We start from the raw sequence: 19,605 nt of genomic DNA, 5'->3' as shown, positions 1-19,605 counted from the left end.
TTCTCCTCTCCAAACAAATCTCAACTCTTTTCCTTCAATATTTGAAACTCAGATCTACATTAAACGAAAACGATCCGAGCTTAGGCGAAAGAAGGAAAGTTGTTCCTCTCGTCGAGGGTTACGCGTGGACGCAAAGAAATCCGATTTTCACCGGAAGAAAATTTTAGAGCTTGGCCGGAAGCGATTTTAAAGTCCATTCAACCGTTGAAAATAGCTTGAAGTAGGTTACCTTCCCTTCTACCTTCTAGTTATGCGATAATTTCATAGAAAATCCATATGATTATTGATAAATCGATTATTTCATTAAGTTTATACATATTTGAACGATTTGAATCATGTTTACATGCTTATTTATGATTGGTTTTAGTTCATTTGATGTAATATAAGCATTTCATAGTTAATATGATATTTGGATCGAATTTGGTCGAGTTTCGACGAAAAATCAACAATTCGGAAAAGTATCCGAATGTTGAGTTTGGTTCTAATTTGTTTTGTGTTGCTTCCATATAGTATGTATACCCATTTCCTACATTTATTTCATTAAAACTAATTAAGTATTACTTTAAGTTCTTTAATAAATAAATAAATAGTTCGTTTTCAATTTCGACTTTGAAAAAAATTATTTTTCAACACTTAGTTAAATTTTCATAGATTTTCAGCTTATGGTTTTATCTTCGTTTTCGAGTCTTTCTACTCAACCAAAACCATCGAATGGAATTAGTTGATGCTCTATGGATTTCGAATTTCTTTAAAAGTAAAATTACTTTGATAGATATGTAGGACATTAGATGATAGATTGATCGATTTAATCGATGGATGGATAGAGAGAACGTATGTTCTCGACTGATTGATGGGACAGTGCCTCCAGTTCTACGTAGTGGCCATGCCACGTAAAACGTGATAGATAGATAGAGGGATGAGATGGTTGATAGATGGATATGACAGATAACTGTCACTGGAGGGCACTACCAGATTTTGATTGTATTTTCGATTAAAAGAAATGATATATTATATACAAAATAAATTATTTTGTTTACCAGTAAAGATTTGTAGAAAACCCATAAAGAGTGACGCGTTGCTATGTATCCGGAAGCGGCGAGTCAATCTAAGATAACACTAGATGTCATATGCTCTTCGGTAGTATGGGATACCTTAGAGCATATTACAGCTTATGAAATCCGGGAATTTCTCCTACTTATTTTCTAGGGAACGTTGTGTGTAAAGGCGGTCTCTGTATAGTGTAGAGATAGGCGGGGTTCACATGCATTGCCTCTTGATAGGCTTCTACGCGAGGGGTCTCCTGGGGTAGTTAGTGATCACTATTAGTCTATAGTCGTCAAACGGTCGACCTCACCGTTAGTTGAACTCAGTATTGGGTTCTTGGTCAACGGCCAGTCTGAGCCGGATAAATGGTCATCCAACCGTGGTATGCTAGACCGGCCACAAAATCAGATTATAACGATGGGATTCCACATCGGAGGTTAAGTTTGGAATATCGTATTGCCATAGCCGAGGCGGTTATATCGGCGTGTTCCTCTGCTCTCTTATCGATTACACCGCCGTGTTTTTATTATGTATCTTTTTCTTATTTTGTAATGATTGATAGATGTTTTCATTTAAAAGATGCATATGTTACTTTAAATGATAGAAATGATAGGTTGAAATTATTTAACTGTTTATTGAATATGCTTAGACATTTATCGTATGTTACATTATGAAAAACTTACATTATTTAACTGTTCAACTGATTACTCGTGCATGTATGACTCGTTGTTAGAACGGCATTCATCCTGCTGAGTAACATTCCCCTGTTACTCACCCTATCCTTCTCCTTTCAGATTATTCAACTTTTGAAGAACCGTTCTTTGAGGAGGTCCTCGAGGAGGATCAGATTGATGTCTTGCCGCCGCCATGTCTTTGAGGACTAGTAGAGGATCTTAGCGGTTTTTGTTTGTAGATAAGAAACATGGTAGTTTAGAAATTTTTGTAACCTGATGAATTATGAGATTAAAGATCTTGACTTATATCAGTGTTTGTCGATTTCTTCTGTTTACTCTAGACTCTCGTATAGATGTTAGTTAAATGTTTATTCCGCTGCGTGTATTTTCTTTTCATAAGTATTATTATTTATGAATGTTCTGTTAGATTTTGTGATTGATTACCTCACACCTCGAGATTCTGACTGATGAATCATAGGGATTCGTGTTGGGATTTCGGGGCGTGACACCATACCACTCCTATAGTCATCCCATCAATGTAAAACCAGAAGCTTGATGAGCCACTAGAAACTATCGATTATGTTTAGGGATCTTAGCCCAGTACATACTGACCTCCAAAAGTGTCCCTGAGTCCTTTATAGACATAACTTCCCAACTTTCTAGAAAAGCTAACCCTATACCTCTCATTCTAGCTAAAATCTTATTAGGTTTGGATACTATAAAAAATGGTGAGGAAAGGGGTTTCAAAGGAAGCCCTCACCTACTTTATATGTGGCTTCGTGACCGTCTTAAAATTGTGGACATTCCTTTAACTCTTGAGTATAAGCCAAAGCACTTTTCCAAAAGAAACATGTTAGCATGTCACAACTTAGTCAAGGCCTGAAGTAAATGGTTGGATTCTTTCCTTGCCCGTCATATTGATTTGAAATGCCTTTGGTGGATGGCTGACTACCCTATTTTAGGTACCAAAGGATCCTATTATGTCCGTTTGATTGGACTGGAGAGACATATTTTTACCAACCTGCCTTGATCCTAGAATAGTACGGAGTGCCTATAGAGTTTTCGCTGCCTCAACACAAAGAATTCTTTCCTCCCGAACCATTGACTAAAAAGTTAGTACATCACATTAAGAAGGCTTGGAACAGTGCACCTTAGGATATCTAGATGGACCAGCAGAGCTCAAAGAGCCAGTCGTTAGAACCAAGAGAAGCAAGTCTAATGGTCCTAGCAATCCTGATGACGATCAAAACAAACCCAAACGTCCGTGTAAAAAAAATCTAAGTCAGAGTTATTGAAAGTTGTTATGAAAATCTTATCTGTCAAAAAATTATCAAATAGTTCAATAAAATCTCTTTTAATTTCTTGTGAATAATCGTTGCATAAATGAATTATTTAGTGGGTTGGTGTACAAAAATAATAATAATAATAATAATAAAAATAGAAAAAAAAATATTTTTTCAACTCTACTTGTTTCAGCTAATCTACTTTTACAAAATGTTATATCGACTCCATGTCGATGCCAACTCCGTGCTGATGTAATTTTCTTTTTCAAAATATTTTACCGACTCCATTTCGATGCCAGTCCCGTGTTGATGAAATTTATTTTTCAAAATATTTTACCGACTCCGTGTCGATGCCAGTCTGTGTTGATGAAATTGCTTTTTAAAAATATTTTACCAGCTCTATGTCGATGCCAGCTCCGTGCTAATAAAATATTTTTTTCTTAAATTTTTTTTTATCGATTCCGCGTCAATGCCAGCTCCGTGCTAATGTAATCATTTTAATTTTTACCGGCTCCGTGTCAATGCTAGCTCTGTGTTGATGAAATCTTCTTTTTTTTAATTTTACCGACTCCGTGTCAATGCCAGCTCTGTGCTGATGGAATGCAGTTTTAATTTTACCGACTCCGTGTCGATGTCAGCTCCGCGCTAATGAAATCATTTTTTTTATCGACTCCGTGTTGATGTCAGCTCCGTGCTGATGAAATTTTTTTAATTTTACCGACTCCATGTCGATGGCAGCTCTGTGCCGATGAAATCATTTTTAAATTTTATCAATTCTATATCGATGCCAACTCTGTGCTGATGAAATAACTTTAATTTTACCAACTCCGTGTCGATGGCAGCTCTGTGCCGGTGAAATCATTTTTAAATTTCACCGACTCCGTGTGGATGCCGGCTCCGGTTGATTTAATTCCTTTTCAAAATGTTTTGCCAGCCCCGTGCTGATGCCAACTTCGCGTTAATGTTGGCTCCGTGCCGAATAACTATTTTCTTTAAAACTCGTTTACTTTAAAATAAATAACTTTACCCAACCTAATAAAACATCATGCATTTTCCTCTTGTAAACAAGATAGTAACGCTTGGTCTTCTGTACCTAAAGGTGGCCAAAAGAAATAAATATAAGCAGCCAAAGGAACCTCCGTATTTTCTCAGATTTTTCGTTGTTACCGTCGTTACCATGAGTTCTTCCGAACCTGTAGTAGCTGAAACGTCAAAGGTTGATCCTAGAATAACAACGCTACTAAAAATGATTGAGAGGCAAGAAAAGATGGTAAGTGCCGTATTAGCCAACGCCAGCATTATACAAGCCCAAATAGTGCAGCACCATACGTCGGGGTCAAATCAGGATCTACCCGACCAACCTCCGCAAGGATCACAGACCACTATGCCTCCAACAGTGCTAGAATACAAGGGCCCCCGCTCTACGTTCCACAGAATCGACCACCCTCGGTGGTCATCCCTGATGATGAGTGTGAGTATAGGGCTATGGAGGCCAAAAATGTGACAGACGAAAAGATGGCTCAACAAATCGAGTCCCTTCAAGAGGAAATGAGGAGAATGAAAGGCCTCAACACCATGAGCGGAACTCGGTTTAAGGACCTCTGCTTTTATCCCAATGCAAAGTTGCCAGCCAAGTTCAAGTGTCCGGAGTTCGAAAAGTACAATGGAGTGGGGTGTCCGCTGTCACACTTGAAACTGTATTGCAGATTTATGTGCCAATATGGTAAAGATGGTAGGCTACTGGTGCAGTTGTTCCAAAGAAGTTTAACGGGGCCAACCCTCAAGTAGTTCTTCGGATTGGACCATATACTTATCAAAAATTGATAGGACTTAGCTGAGATGTTCTTGCATAACTATCGGTTCAATACGGATGTGGGATTGGACAGAAATTATATGGCTAGAATGATGAGGAAGTAGAGGGAAAGAGTGAAGGAATACGCCCAAAAGTGGCGAGAGTCATCTTCCCAAGTACGGCCCACTATGACTGAAGAATAGATGAACACTACGTTTATCTCTACATTGGAACATTCATCCTACACCCATCTGGTAGGGCATACCATGGGTACTTTCTCCAATCTTGTTCAAGTGGCAGACCAGGTCGAGGATGGGATCCGAACCAGTTTAATATTTGACTTCATAGCCCTGAGTGCAGTAGCAAGGACATCGACATAGAAGAAGTCAGTGTCTTTTGTCAAAAAGAAAGAAAAAACTCAAGTCGACAATGTACAACCCAGCCAACTTCTTTTCATTCAGGCACCAATTCAGAGGCCACAGACACCACAGTCCCTTGGACGCCAGTACCTAGAGCTGCCTGGGCTCCAGCACCGCAGAATCCCTTTTGAACAGTTCCTCCGCAAGCACAACCAACACCACAGTATGGGCAAAATCAATAAGCACGGTCCAACAGGGTAAACAGGGTATTCACCAGATTGCCTATGACGCTGACAGAATTACTTCCGATCTTGCTCAGGGAAGAGTACCTCACAAAACGACCACCAAATCCAGAGGATGCGAAAGGACTAACCCCAACTTGTTTTGTGAATTTCATATGGATGCACCGAGGCACTCTTCTGATCAGTGCTGGCAACTCAAGCACCAGGTGTAAAATTTGATAAATAAAAAAACACTCATACTGGATCGACTAGCGAATCCCACTTAGCAGCAGAACATCAACCAAAACCCGCTACCTACCCACAATGGAAAGGGAAGTAGGCACAGGGTAAATGTCATTCTTGGGGAACTCAATTTTAACCTATCAACTTTGATAATTCCCATCGGATCGAAAATCAGGATCTATCTAGCAAAAGAAACAGAAACACCAACAGTTGACACCATCGACCAGTACACAACAAATCCACTTCGAAACTCGCAACTGCCCCTCAGAATGGCTGACTTCACTATCCATCCCACTCATCAAATTCCCAATATTGTTACCTTATCGCCTCTCATTATACCATATACATCGCTAAGTTCTCAATATATGTATGACTCGACCACCCCTTCATATACCTTACACTTCACGACCACCACTAGTCATTCCTTACACTTCACCAGTCCCTCAAGTAGCTCCTCCCATCACCACAATAGCCAAAATACAATCACCACCCCTCATCTTTAATGTAAAACTTGATCCATCTCCAATAACCATACGCTCACCAAAACCCTTTCCATATAACTCTTACCAAGCAGTCCCCTGGAGCTACGAGACGACTATCACCATATCAACAGGGGCCGAGATGATGAAGAAGGCAATGGTAGTTGACCTTGGCCACATGACCAAAATAGGAAGGTGCCAAAGAGTGCCAGTAAAAGGGATAAACATCAGGGAAGAAACAATGGATGAGGAGAAAAAAAGTAAAAGGGGAAGGACAAGATAAACGAAGAGGATAAGGAAGAGAAAATGACGAAAGTGACAGACAACGAAGCAATAGACTTCATTAAGCTCATTCGCAAGAGTGAGCACAATATTGTGGATCAGCTGAACAAACAGCCGGCTCATATCAGCATTCTGGGTTTGTTACAAAAGTCAGAAGAACATCAAGAAGCACTACTAAGAATTCTGGGAAAATCACATGTACCTTCGATCACTTCGCCAGCACAGCTAGAACAAACAGTGGGTCAGATCATGGTTCCCAACCCCATCGTTTTCACAGAAAGTGAGTTCGTGCCAGAGGGACGGGGGCATGTTAAACCATTAAATATTATGGTCATGTACAAGGGCATGATGGTTGCAAGGGTGTTAATCGATAATGGTTCAGCCCTCAATGTTTGTCCTCTCGAAACATTTTGTAAACTCAATGCTGATTGGTTACAAATCAAACCTAACAATAAGGTTGTTCGAGGTTTCGACAGTTCGGGAAAGGACTCTCTAGGAGAGATAGATTTACCAATAACTTTAGGACCCTGTACCTTCGAAGTAACGTCCGATGTCATGGAGATACCAATGACATTCAATTAGCTGCTGGGTAGGCCATGGATCTATATTCCTGGGGCATTGCCTTCCTCTTTACACCAAAGAATCAAATTCATCATGGGACAGAGGATGATATCCATCTTGGAAGAGAACCTAATCCCAACTAGGAGAGCCCCGGATGTTTCCTTCATTGATATATAAATGACAAAGGACAAGGCACTATACTACTCCTGTCAGTTCGCTGCCGTTAACCATGTCGTAAAAGGGAAAGAAAGGGTAAAGGCAGAATTATCAAGGGCAAACCTGATAACCGACCGGGTCTTAAAGAACGTTGGTTACCAACAAAAGTAAGGGTTGGGATCAGGAAGAAAAGGGAAAGCCACGCCAATCAAAATGAAGAAGCACACTCCTTATTTCGATTTGGGGTTTAGACCTACAAAGAAAGACATTACTGACATGAACGACAAGAAGAGATAACTTCGACTAGCAATAAAGTAAAATCGTGAACCAAACGTTTGGAATCTGGGCGAGGTTCCTCACATCAGCATCAGCTTCCCGAAATCACAAATCAGACCCGACAATCTATCGGAGTCACTGTTAACAAAGCCAGCTAGAAAGAAGAAAACAATAAGTTTCGAACCCCTGTGCCTTCAAGAAGACTCAGTTATTGAGTCCCAACCATCCCTCGTGGAGGGTATTGATGTCTTATTTAATGGGGATTCCAACGATAGTCTAACAAAAACGACAAGAGAGCCTGCAAAAGTGGAAATCACCGTGAACAAATAGAAAGAATCACCCTTCCCCATCGGTATCGACTGGCTATCAGTCATCACCTCCCAATCTTGGGACGGGCTATGCCCAACCCTGACAAAATTCAACCGGAGATCATGGTCATCTCTGAATCACCAAAAGAACCACCATCTCACCTCATCTACCCCATCAAGGAAAGAGAGATTTTGAACAATTAGGAAGAATTCCTTCTAACCTTTGAGGCTGCTGAGGCCTTAAAAAAAAAGTCGTTAGGAAAAATCAATTTGCCCGAGGATCATAACGAGCCCTCATCCTCTGGTAAAGACTGTTTTGAGGGCTCCCTATCTTTACTAATGTATGATTGTTCTTCTTATTTCAGATGTCCGGAGAATAGTACTCAAAAATCAAAAAATTCAAAATTAAAAAAATATTAAAAAAAATAAAAAAACTTTCAAAATCTCAAAAAAATCTTTCAAAAACCAAAAAAAGAGTTTTATCATAATTTAAAGGATTTGTCTCAATCGAATGGATCTTTGGACATGACAGAATATAAAAGGGATGAGTATGACTTCGATTTCATGGGAATCAAGGAAGAGTCTAAGGACGAAGTGGAATATCCCCCTAAAAAAATAAAGACCTTCTAGAACGACATGAAAAAGGTGTTCAGGCAAACATTGAGGATACAGACTCAATTAATCTTGGTATTGAAGATGACTCACGTGTTGCTAAAATCGGAGCCTTGCTAACCCCTCAACAGAAACAAGAAATGATAGGACTACTACAAGACTACCAAGACATCTTCGCCTAGTCTTACAGAGATATGCTCGGCTTAGACATAGATCTCATTGTTCATAAGCTGTCGATTGCTCTTGGGAGTAAGTCGATCAAACAAAAGTTGAGAAGACTCAAGCCAGAATAAATACTCAAAGTCAAAGATGAAGTGATGAAACAGTTCCAAGCAGGATTTCTCGCAGTCTCCACGTACCCCGAATGGTTAACCAATGTCGTTCCGGTACCAAAGAAGGATGGAAAAGTATGAATGTGTAGTGATTATCGAGATTTGAACAAAGCCAGTCCTAAGAATGATTTTCCATTACCCCACATCGACACTCTAGTAGATAGCACAGCAGGACATTGTATGTTCTCATTCATGGATGATTTCTCAGGCTACAATCAGATAAAAATGGCAGAAGAAAACCAGGAAAAGATAATATTCATCACATCCTAGGACCCTTTTCATTACAAAGTCATGCCATTCGGGCTCAAGAATGCTGGGGCAACCTATCAACGCGCAATGACGACTTTATTTCACGATATGATCCATAAAGAAATGGAGGTTTATGTGGATGATATGATCGCTAAGTCTAACTTGGAAGAGGACCATCTGATAAACTTGAGAAAATTGTTCGATCGACTAAGGAAGTACAGTTTGAGGCTTAATCCAGTAAAATGCGTCTTCAGGGCAACATCAGGAAAATTGTTAGGCTTTATCGTCAGTAGAAGAGGCATCGAGATAGATCCAGCAAAGACCAAGTACATTCTTGAAATGAAAGTACCAGTGTCAGAAAGGGATGTCAGAGCGTTTTTGGGTAAAATACAGTATATCAGTAGATTTATTGCTCAACTCACTCCTATCTGCGAACCAGTCTTCTAACTATTGAGAAAAAATGTACCAAAAACATGGAATGAAGACTGCCAAGAAGCCTTTGACAAAATAAAGAAGTATTTACTCAATCCGCCAGTCTTGGTTCATCCTATGCCAGGGCGAGCCTTACTAATGTATATCTCAGTACAAGAAACGTCTATAGGCTGTGAATTGGGGCGACACGACGAGTCAGGTCAAAAAGAGCAAACCATTTACTATCTCAGCAAGAAGTTCACCAATTATGAGGCAAAGTACTCAGTGCTTGAGAAAATTTGTTGTGCATTGATCTAGGCATCTCAACGATTGCGCCACTACCTCCTCAGCTACTCAACTTTGCTTATCACTCGAATGGACCCTCTCAAGTATATTTTCAAGAAGTCAGCGCTGACAGGTCACACCGTTAAATGGCAATTACTATTATCTGAGTTCGACATCACCTATGTCACTCAAAAGGCTATCAAGGGACAAGACATTGCCGACCACTTAGCTGAGCATCCCTTACCTGACTATGAGCCTTTAAAGACAAATTTCCCAGATGAGGCCATCTTGTTGACAGAATTTGAAGATAGTGACGAAGAGCAAGGTTGGAAGATGTATTTCGATGGAACTGCAAATCAGAAAGGAAATGGAATAAGGGCAGTTTTGATCAAACCAGATGGATCTCATGTTCCGATCACCATCCGATTGAAGTTCCAATCTTCCAATAAAGATGCAGAGTATGAAGCATGTATCGCAGGGTTAAAAACAACAATCGAGTTGGAAGTGGACGAAATAGATGTATTCGGAGATTCAAGTCTAGTGGTCTATCAGACAATTGGAGAATGGAAAACTCAAGAACAAATATTAGTCCCTTACCATGAGTACTTGGAAGAACTGAGCTCAAACTTCACCAAGATCTCATTCACTTACATACCACGAGCCAAAAATCAATTTGCAGATGCACTGGCTACGCTTGCTTCCATGATCAGTATTTCAAAGGACCTAGTCATCGATCCTATCGAAATTGGCATCCAAGACGAACCAGCCTATTGTTTACTAGTGGATATAGTAGAGCCCGAGGAGAAATCGTGGTATTCAGACATCAAGGCATACTTAGAAGATCGAACCATCCCATCAGATATAACGGTAAATGAACAAAGGACCATCCAGAGATTGGTAGGTCAATTATTTCTAAGTAATGAGACTCTGTTCAAAAATCACATCACAAGGTTCTTCTCCGTTGTGTCACAGAAACAGAGGCCGAATGATTAATTGAGATCTTACACCGTAGAGTCTGCGGACCTCACATGAATGGTCACATACTAACCAAGAAGATCATGAGAATGGGATATTATTGGACAACAATGGAAAGCGATTGCTATCAACACGTTCGTAAATGCAATCTTTGCCAAATCTATGCCAATAAGATCAACGCTCCATCTTCAGAATTGCACAGTATGACTACTCTATGGCCCTTCTCACTTTGGGGCATGGATGTTATTTGACAGATCTCACCAAAAGCTTCAAATGGACATCACTTCATTCTGGTTGCTATCGATTACTTCACAAAATGGGTAGAAGCTGCATCATATGCCAATGTCACCAAAAGCAATGTCTTGAAGTTTGTCAAGAACAACATCATCTATCGATATGGGATTCCTAATGGATTAGTAACGGACAATGCCAAGAACTTAAAAAACAAGTATATGATAAAAATGTGCAAATACTTCCAGATCACTCATCACAACTCGGTACCTTATAGACCCAAGATGAATGGGGTAGTGGAGGCTGCCAACAAGAACATTAAAAGAATCATCGAGAAAATGGTAGTCACATACAAGGATTGTCATGATATGTTGTCTTTTGCCCTTCACACCTATCAGACCTCATTCAGAACCTCAACTAGGGCAACTCCGTACTCGTTGGTATATAGAATGGAATCAGTCTTACTTGTCGAGATTAAGATTCCCTCCCCCAAATCTTAAAAGAAGCAGAGTTAGACAAAACAAAATGGGTTCAAGTCCGATTGGATCAACTGAATCTGATTGAAGAGACCTTGTTTTGAAGAAAATTTTGCCAATCCAAAAAGACGCAGGGGAAAATTTCGACCAAACTATGAGGGATCATTTATTGTGAAAAGGTAATGACGGGAGAAGCTCTGATTCTTACAGAGATGGACGGACAAGTCTTCCCTCAACCTATCAATGCTGATACTGTCAAGAAATACTACGCCTGAGGACTGATCCTGAGATGACGAAAGGCCATCTTTGCTATCTTGAAAATAACTAACCCTAGTCAGTCCTTTTTGAGCCTGTAGACACCCCATTTTTGCACTCGCCTGATTAATCAACTCGTCAATCCGATTGCAATGATTCCCAATGATGGATGTGTATTCCGTTGCTTTATTTTGTTACCAGATGTGTTTCAGAAATCCGGATGAGGTATCTCGAATTGACAAAACCTTAGAAATCACGCTACGCTAGGAAAATACGACCCCAGAAACATAGAATTCATCATCTTGCAGACCAAAAAGAATCTTCACGATAAAAATCACTAAAAAATTACCAAATTACCAAAATACCCCTAATCTCAAAACAACCCTAGAGCCTACATTACGCTTAGGAAAACTCTCTCGAACACATAAAATAACAAATCGAAATCAAATAAATCATTTCACCAATTTTAAAAGAATTCGACAAAATTATGAAAATGCCCCTCATAAAGTTCACAACCATTTCACACAAAAATTTCATAAATGACACAAAATAATATTTCCATTGAATTCCTTACGAAAAATTGATTCTAAAACATCCTAGAACATTAAAAATCGACTTAAAACGTGAAAAGTCCTCTCCGGGGGCAAAACGGTAATTTCATAATTTTCATAATTAAAAAAGTCGAAATTAATAAATAAAATATTAAATAATTAAAGTGAAATATTAATGAAATTAATTTAAAATTTTGAACCTAAAAAATCGATTAATCGGACTCTCAGGCAAAATTGTTGAGGGTTCGTGGGATATTTCTTTAAGGACCCCTCCATTTGGGGGTCCAAAGAATTAAAAAAATAATGGAAGGGGGTTCTCCAAAATTTAAAGTCAATCAAGCAAGACTGTAGTCAAAGTATTAAAGTCAATCAAGTGAGACTAAAGTCAAAATTAAAGTCAATTAAGCAAGACTGAAGTCAAAATATTAAAAGTCAATCAATTAAGACTAAAGTCAAAACATTAAAAGTCAATCAAATAAGACCAAAAGTCATAATAGAATTCTAATTAAATAATAACTCTATCTAATAGAGTTCTAACTTAAAAACAATTCTACCTAAAACAATTCTAATTGAAACACAATTCTACCTAAAACAATTTTAACTAAAACACAACTCTAATTAAAAGATCTCTAATTAAACACTAACTCTATCCAAATCAACCTTAAAAAAATTCTATAAATAGAGGTGCTCATACCCTATTTTCGTATAAAATCATAAACCCTAAGAGAAGTAGGTCTAGAAGCTCCCCTAGCCCCCCATAAACCCTAGTTTTGGAGCCCCAACTCCTTACCTAACATCCGTCCTTCAATTTTAGTCTAGAAAACACCTAAAATCCCTCCAAAAACACTCCCAAATCCGCAACAAACTTGAAGAATTCAGATCCAAAAACAAGGAGATACCTTGATCTAGGAGATCCGAAGTCAAATCCGGAGACAGAACGAAGCAAGGGAGTACAGTACAAGGAGCTCTTTTTGTCAGATCTGAGGGAACAAAATCCTTGCTATCGGAAAGGTATGTAATTTTTTTATTTTTATCTAGATTTTTAACAATGTGATATATTTGAAAAGTTAGTAGAGACCGGCTTTGGCTGGGCGGGGTTGGTGCCTAACACCTTCCAACACCGTAACATGATCCCCGAATTCAGATTTTTTGTGGTAGATTAGTTCTTTTTATCCATGTTAGAGTCAGTTTGGTTCCTAGACCACAATAACTAGGTGGCGACTCCCAAACCTCAAGAGTCAAAAGCTGATCCGCGCACCCCGCGGATCAAAGACGCTTTCAGTAGCGACTCCACTGGGGACTATTGAGGATCAAACTTGAAAAACCCCAAGTATGGGAGCATTGCCAAGATGACCTAGATTTTTTTTATTATTTAGTTGGATTTATTTTTTCTGTTTATTTATTTTTGTCTTGATTGTAGATGATTTTGGGTACTGCATTTTTTTCCAATTAAGGATCACTTTTTGATGACTCCCTTAATAATGAAAGATTCAAATTGACCTATGAAAATGATGGAATGATGAAGGTTGGATAGAAATATTAAAACGTTTTTAGAGAATATTCTAGTGAGAATTAAGTCTGGGAGCCTATTAATAAAACATAGATCTCGTCGAGTAGATTAATTTAGAATCTGAGTTCACTCAATTTCGTTATCGGAAGCCTTAGATATCATCGATGCAAGTTCAATCTGTAAATCTGGAATTATTTCTTAATGAAAGTTGGGACAGCAATGTTAAAACTTTTTTAGAGAATATTCTAGTGAGAATTAAGTCTGGGAGCCTCTTAATAAAACATAGATCTTATCGAGTAGATTAATTTAGAATCTGAGTTCACTCAATTTCGTTATCGGAAGCCTTAGATATCATCGATGCAAGTTCAATCTGTAAATCTGGAATTATTTCTGAATGAAAGTTGGGACAGCAACGTTAAAACGTTTTTACAGAACATTCTGGTAAGAACTAAGTCTGGATACCTATTAATAAATGTAGATCTCATCGAGTAGATTAATTTAGATCTTGAGTTCACTCGATTTCGTTATCGGGAGCCTTAGATATCATCGATGCAAGTTCAGATTGTATTTTCCTAATTCACAGAAAATCTGAATTTATCTAATGTTGGCACAATTAATGTTCTTGAGAGTGAGCTCATCTCAACCATTGTCATTCTATCATCAATGTAACACCTATTGGAATCTCGATTTATTTTGGATCACCCAGAAGTGATCATTGATTGGACCTTAAAAATTATAAAAATTATGCCTATTGCAATGTTTGTTTGATCATTATCATATGCCATATTTATTGATTAATTTACCATGATCTTGCTTGAAATACATGATTGATGTTGATCGTAATGTTAATGTGCTTATGTGATGGGAATAATGTGATCTTAATTGAATATTCATATGATTTGAATGATTTTGGTTTTGATTAAATGTATGATTGGTTTGATTGGATCCATGGGCCCATTTGTTTGAAAAAGATCCCGGGCACACCCCACCCTGTTTTGCACACAACCACATGCACGTTTACTGTTTTACTCACTTACACGTCCCATTTAGCCAACGTGGCACTAGTGCGTGGCCCGGTCTCTTCGGAGATGCGACGTCATTCATGAAACCCACAACTCCAGTCACGTACCTTAAGGTATATCAAACTGGGGGCATCAATACCATCTGATCAGGTGATTCTGAGAAGTATGTTGATGCACCCAGGCTGGAGCGACCTGAGCCTTTGACCTATTGTAAGCCACACAGTCACATGTCCCGATTGCCAACGTAGTACTAGTACGTGGTCGGTCCCCCGGTGGGATGCCAAACCATTTATGAAAGCTACAACTCTTGACTCGTACCCGTAGGTATAAAAGATAGTCCAAGTATATCAATTGCACTTCTTGGTCAAAACCGGTGCCTAAGCAAGATCTTGCCCCGCTGTACCCTACTGTACGAGGGGGATAGACTACGTCTATTCTAGACGAGAGGTATTTAAGTGGACCCTTGCTCAGCATTGTGCGCCACCTCTCAACTGGAGATCAAACTGGCTGTTTTTGGCTTCAGAGAAGTGAATTGAGATTTTAGATTATCACCTATACGGTATATCAAACCAAGTCACCACGTATCAAAGGTATATAGGTGTGCTTGGGCAAGGTGGCCAGATAAAAATGCATTGCACGTAGTAAGCTTAGAGTCTAGAAACCTTCCCAGTAGGTCACAACTCGAACTTATCGTGGGTGTTCCCGGGTTATTTATTGAATGAATGCATGTGATTGATGAATGTATGTGAGTGATGTGAATGATGAGATCAAGAATGTATGGTGTCCTCAAGGATAAAAAATTTTCTTTTGAAAATTAAAATGGGTGCACCGACCCATTAAAGAATCCATTTTTTGTAATAATTTATAATGACCCAGTCCATCTCGATCCAATAATCATGATGGGTCGGGCCATTTAGATCAAAATGGAAATCAAATTCTTTTCTAAATTCGGGTTTCAACCCATTTTTAAAGAAGAGAAATGGTTTACAAAAGGAAAGTATTTTCTAGAAGAAATGTTCTCTAAAAAATATATATATATTTTCCAGAAAAAGTGTTTTCCATAAGAACAAGATTTTTCAAAAAAAAAATATTTTCTAGAAGAAAAGAGAATGAAGGAAAAATGATTTACAAATGATATATTCAATAAAATCTCAGGATTCTTAAAAATGTTATCAAGGGGTTAATACCGAAATTGACTAAATCTACCTTTGATGGGGTCATATAGGATTATCATTGCGCCCAAACTCAAGCGTCCACCTCCTAGTTGGAGTCGTAAGTCCAGTCGGTTAGAAAGAACCACAGTACCAAGTCAACAAGCAGAGATGGCTTCAGAATCTGAGCTCACAGAGATCCGTAAGATCTTGGCAGCCTTTGCCAATGATATTAGCAATATAAAAGGCAAAGTGGAAATGTTAGAACAGACCTCAGAATCAATGGAAATTCCCCTAGATGACCTAAAGGGGAAAAAGGTTGAAGAGAAACGTCCACGTGAAGTCTTCGAGCTCGACGGAGATGAAGAGTATGTTGATGAGAATCCGGCATTATCTAATAGAATGTCTCAATTGGAGTCAACGATGAAAAGTATAAAGGGTATTGATGAAATTGCAGCAGGCATTGAAGCTTTAAATCGCATCCCTAGAATCCATTTGCCAAAGAAGTTTGTGATGCCTGAAATGGACAAGTTCAGTGGGACAGGGTGTGCAAAAACACATCTTAAGGTGTATGTTACCAACATGCGCACTATGGGGCTCAGCGACGAACAAGTGACATTGTTGTTCCAAAGAACTCTATCGGGATCAGTACTACGTTGGTTAATGTCTCAAGATCCAGTTACTGTGGGTACATGGGAAAACATGTCAAAGGCCTTCTGGCATCAGTATAAATACAGTACTTAGATTGAGACCTCAAGAAGGGATTTGGAAGCAACTAAACAGAAAAATGGGGAGACATTCACTGATTTCATTGGTCGCTGGAGGGCCAAGGCTGCACAAATGTGGGATAGACCTTCAGAGAAAGAACAAGTGGCTATTATCTTAAAAAACCTCTCGCAAGGGTATGCCTGACATCTAGTTTCCCAATACCTTCCTACATTCGAGTCTCTATTGCAAGCTGGTAGCCAATTGGAAGATGCTTTCGCTTCCGGAATCCTTTCCAATCCTTCTGACAACAAGTTCAAAAAGCCTTTTACCAATTCTAAGTCTAGTACTGATCACGCCTATGTAGCCAATACGTCTACTACACCCGTCCAATCTACTATCTTGCCTAGTAACCAAGTTAACCCTAATCAACCTCGACCGCGTAGGAAATTCACCAATCTTGGGATGCCTTTGAGCATTGTCCTTCAAAAACTATTAAGTAAAGGGCTCATTGCACCTCTCCAACCTCGACCTTTACCAAATCCACTCTCCACTTCTCACAATCCCAACCTATTTTGTGAGTTTCACCAAAATCCCGGTCATCTTACTGATCGTTGTGTCGCTCTTCGTCATACAGTTCAAGACCTCATCGACGCCAAAAAAATTACTGTCCCTGCCCCTGAGCAACCGAATGTTACTACCAACCCTCTACCCAGTTACCAACCTCCTCAGACTTTGAACATGGTATCCAATACTCAACTCTTGTTTGACCCAATCCTTCTCATCCGATCAGTCAATCATAAACCTCCTAGCCCTCCTTTTACCAAAGTGACGGTCCCTAATGAGGTTTTCACCACCAAATGCAGTCTTGGCCAAGAGAGAAGAAGTAAGTCTGAAGAATGCAAAGAATCTTAAGAAGAAAACTCAGTCTAACCGCTTGGAAATAGTTTCTCGAATTCTCAGTCTATAATCAAGCCCGTTGTGGGTAATTGTCTTTAGTTGTTTATGAGTCTTGAGTCCGGTTCTTTCTATCAAGTTAGTAATCAAATCTGTCTTTTTATTTCTTATTTTGTTCTAGTCAAGTTAGTTTGTTGAGTCTGCAATGGTGTCAGTCGCCCCATCTAAATTTAATTGAATACAAATTTTTTTTGAATACCTTGAGTGCATTAACGAGTTAACTAATAACTGGCTTCAAAGAGAAATTCCTCTAATAAGGAACCCCCTCTTGAATGAGAAGATAAATGTCTTGCTCGAGGAACTAAAGGTCATTGACCTCGGAACAAAAATAATTCCCAAGAAATTCATATTGGAACTAACTTATCCCCAGAGGATCACAAAGAGATGATGAATTTATTCAGAAAATTCAAAAGACTTGCTTACATGGTCCTATGAGGATATGTCAGTTAAATTTGGAGTGTTGTTCAACATGAAATATATACCCATCCTATGAGAACACCACATATACAAACCAGAATTGACTAACATAGTCAGAGGAGGGATTATAAAATGTATTAGTGCTGGAATTTTAAAATCGATGGAATAGTTGAAGCAGCCAGTAAAAATCTCAAGACAATTATCGTGAAAATGTGTCAATCACATATCACACCGGGATTGGCCAGAAAAGTTACCATTCACATTATGGACATATTACACTTCAAGACAGTCTTCTACTAGAGTCACTCTAGTATGATATGGAAGCAATCTTACCGGTTAAAAGGGAAAATCCTGTATCTCAAGGTCTTGATAGAAGTTAATTGTTAGAAACAGATTGGCTGTCAATGGAGAGGAGTCACTTGCATGTTTGACAAGAAAGTCAAAGTTCATCACTTATAAGTCAAAGATCTAAGCATCAGACTACCCAAATTTTTTTTGAGTATTCTTCTCGATCATAGAAAGTTTGAACTCAATTGGAGAGATTCAATCATCAAGGAAATATTATCTGGAAAAACTGTTAGACTTCAAGATCATGATGGAATCGAATTACCAGAATCAACCAACCTTGACCAAATCAAACGGTACTACATTTAAGGAGGCCATCTTTGGCCGAATCAATTCTCTTATTACCCAGTTCAATATATCCTTTCTCAACCCTTTCGCAGCCTTTTCAAAAAGAAAAAAATTATGCCTTCTTCTTTCTTAGCCCGATCACCTAACCTAAGGGAGGGAAAAATATTCGAACTACGTTTTGGTCTGATCCCAAAATTCTGGGGTACGTAGGCAACCTGAGAAGTTACTTCAGGCCCGACCACATCAAAAAAATAAAAATAGATTCCCCGACAAAGAAAAAATCTAAAAAAAAAAAAAATTCAAAAGAAAAAATTGTCAAAGTGGGGAAGAAAATTCAAGGAAAAAGAAAATAATTTAAAAGGAAATGTCACACAAGGGGCATTTGGGTTTTTGAGCCTCAAAATCCCTTTCTTTTTATACCTAGTCCTAAGCTTACCCATGAAAGTCCTCCTAAGTACCGTGCGAGAAGTCAAGGAAGATAGCAAAGCATGATCAGACAGCAACTCCAGAAGTTCAGAAGGGAAGAAGAAGAAAAAAATCTGCTAAGTTGAAAACCCAAAAAGGGCGGCTTAGGCAAAAATTAAGGTAAGCTCGCAAGGTTGAAGATCTGAAAGGATGACCTTGGCAACAATCAAAGCAAGGAAAAAAGAAAAAATTGTAAGCTCGCTAGATCGAAAACCTAAAAAGGCGATCTAGGCAAAAGCTAGAGCATGCTCGCTAGATTGAAAACCTGGATAGGCAATCTAGGCAAAACTTAGAGCTATCAAAAAATAAAAGAAAATCTCCATTGAGTTGAGAAGCTGAAAAGGTAGCCCGAGCCGAAATATCAGAAGTCTGAATGATCAAGTTTAATTACCCAGTTTGAACCAAATATAGACTCAGTGGATACAAGTATCTCGTCTATGATTGATCTGAAGAGTTTCATGTCCCTAAGCGAACCGACGGGGAGAAAGAACAAATTCTATGATGAATTTCAGAAAGAAATATTTTGTTCCAATGTCTTTGAGCCTGACTCAAAATCTTCAATATAAAAAGTCAAAATTAAAAGTTAAACCTTTATTGCGCTTGCGGTAATCAAGGATTTCAAACTTTCATATAAAGGGCACTTCCTTTTTTCTAAAGAGTACAGTTTCCCCCCTTACACTAGGGGCATTT

General features: G+C 38.8%; 1 protein-coding gene across 1 annotated transcript; it reads left to right on the top strand.

Annotated features, from left to right (window-relative positions):
• The first annotated feature begins 7,115 nt into the window (after window positions 1-7,115).
• On the top strand, window positions 7,116-10,560 carry LOC147388893 (uncharacterized). The gene is made up of 3 exons (XM_086419675.1): window positions 7,116-7,190; window positions 9,763-9,892; window positions 10,046-10,560. Exons 1-3 carry the CDS (start codon window positions 7,116-7,118, stop codon window positions 10,558-10,560), a joined length of 720 nt encoding a protein of 239 aa, XP_086275801.1.
• Window positions 10,561-19,605: the final 9,045 nt, after the last annotated feature.

The sequence above is a fragment of the Akebia trifoliata genome, chromosome 12 (genome assembly GCF_017979445.1).
Source record: "Akebia trifoliata isolate Shusen 1 chromosome 12, ASM1797944v1, whole genome shotgun sequence".
Lineage (NCBI taxonomy): Eukaryota > Viridiplantae > Streptophyta > Magnoliopsida > Ranunculales > Lardizabalaceae > Akebia > Akebia trifoliata.
The sequence above is the reverse complement of the archived record's forward strand: the minus strand, read 5'-3'. Positions and strand labels throughout refer to the sequence as shown.

Bases quoted from the DNA above. Each gene is read 5' to 3' on its own strand.
- LOC147388893 (XM_086419675.1), top strand. From the start codon at position 7,116: ATGACAAAGGACAAGGCACTATACTACTCCTGTCAGTTCGCTGCCGTT. The intron at 7,191-9,762 runs GTAAAGGCAGAA...GTCACTCAAAAG, and splicing joins TCGTAAAAGGGAAAGAAAGG to GCTATCAAGGGACAAGACAT. The intron at 9,893-10,045 runs GTTGGAAGATGT...CATGTATCGCAG, and splicing joins AGATAGTGACGAAGAGCAAG to GGTTAAAAACAACAATCGAG.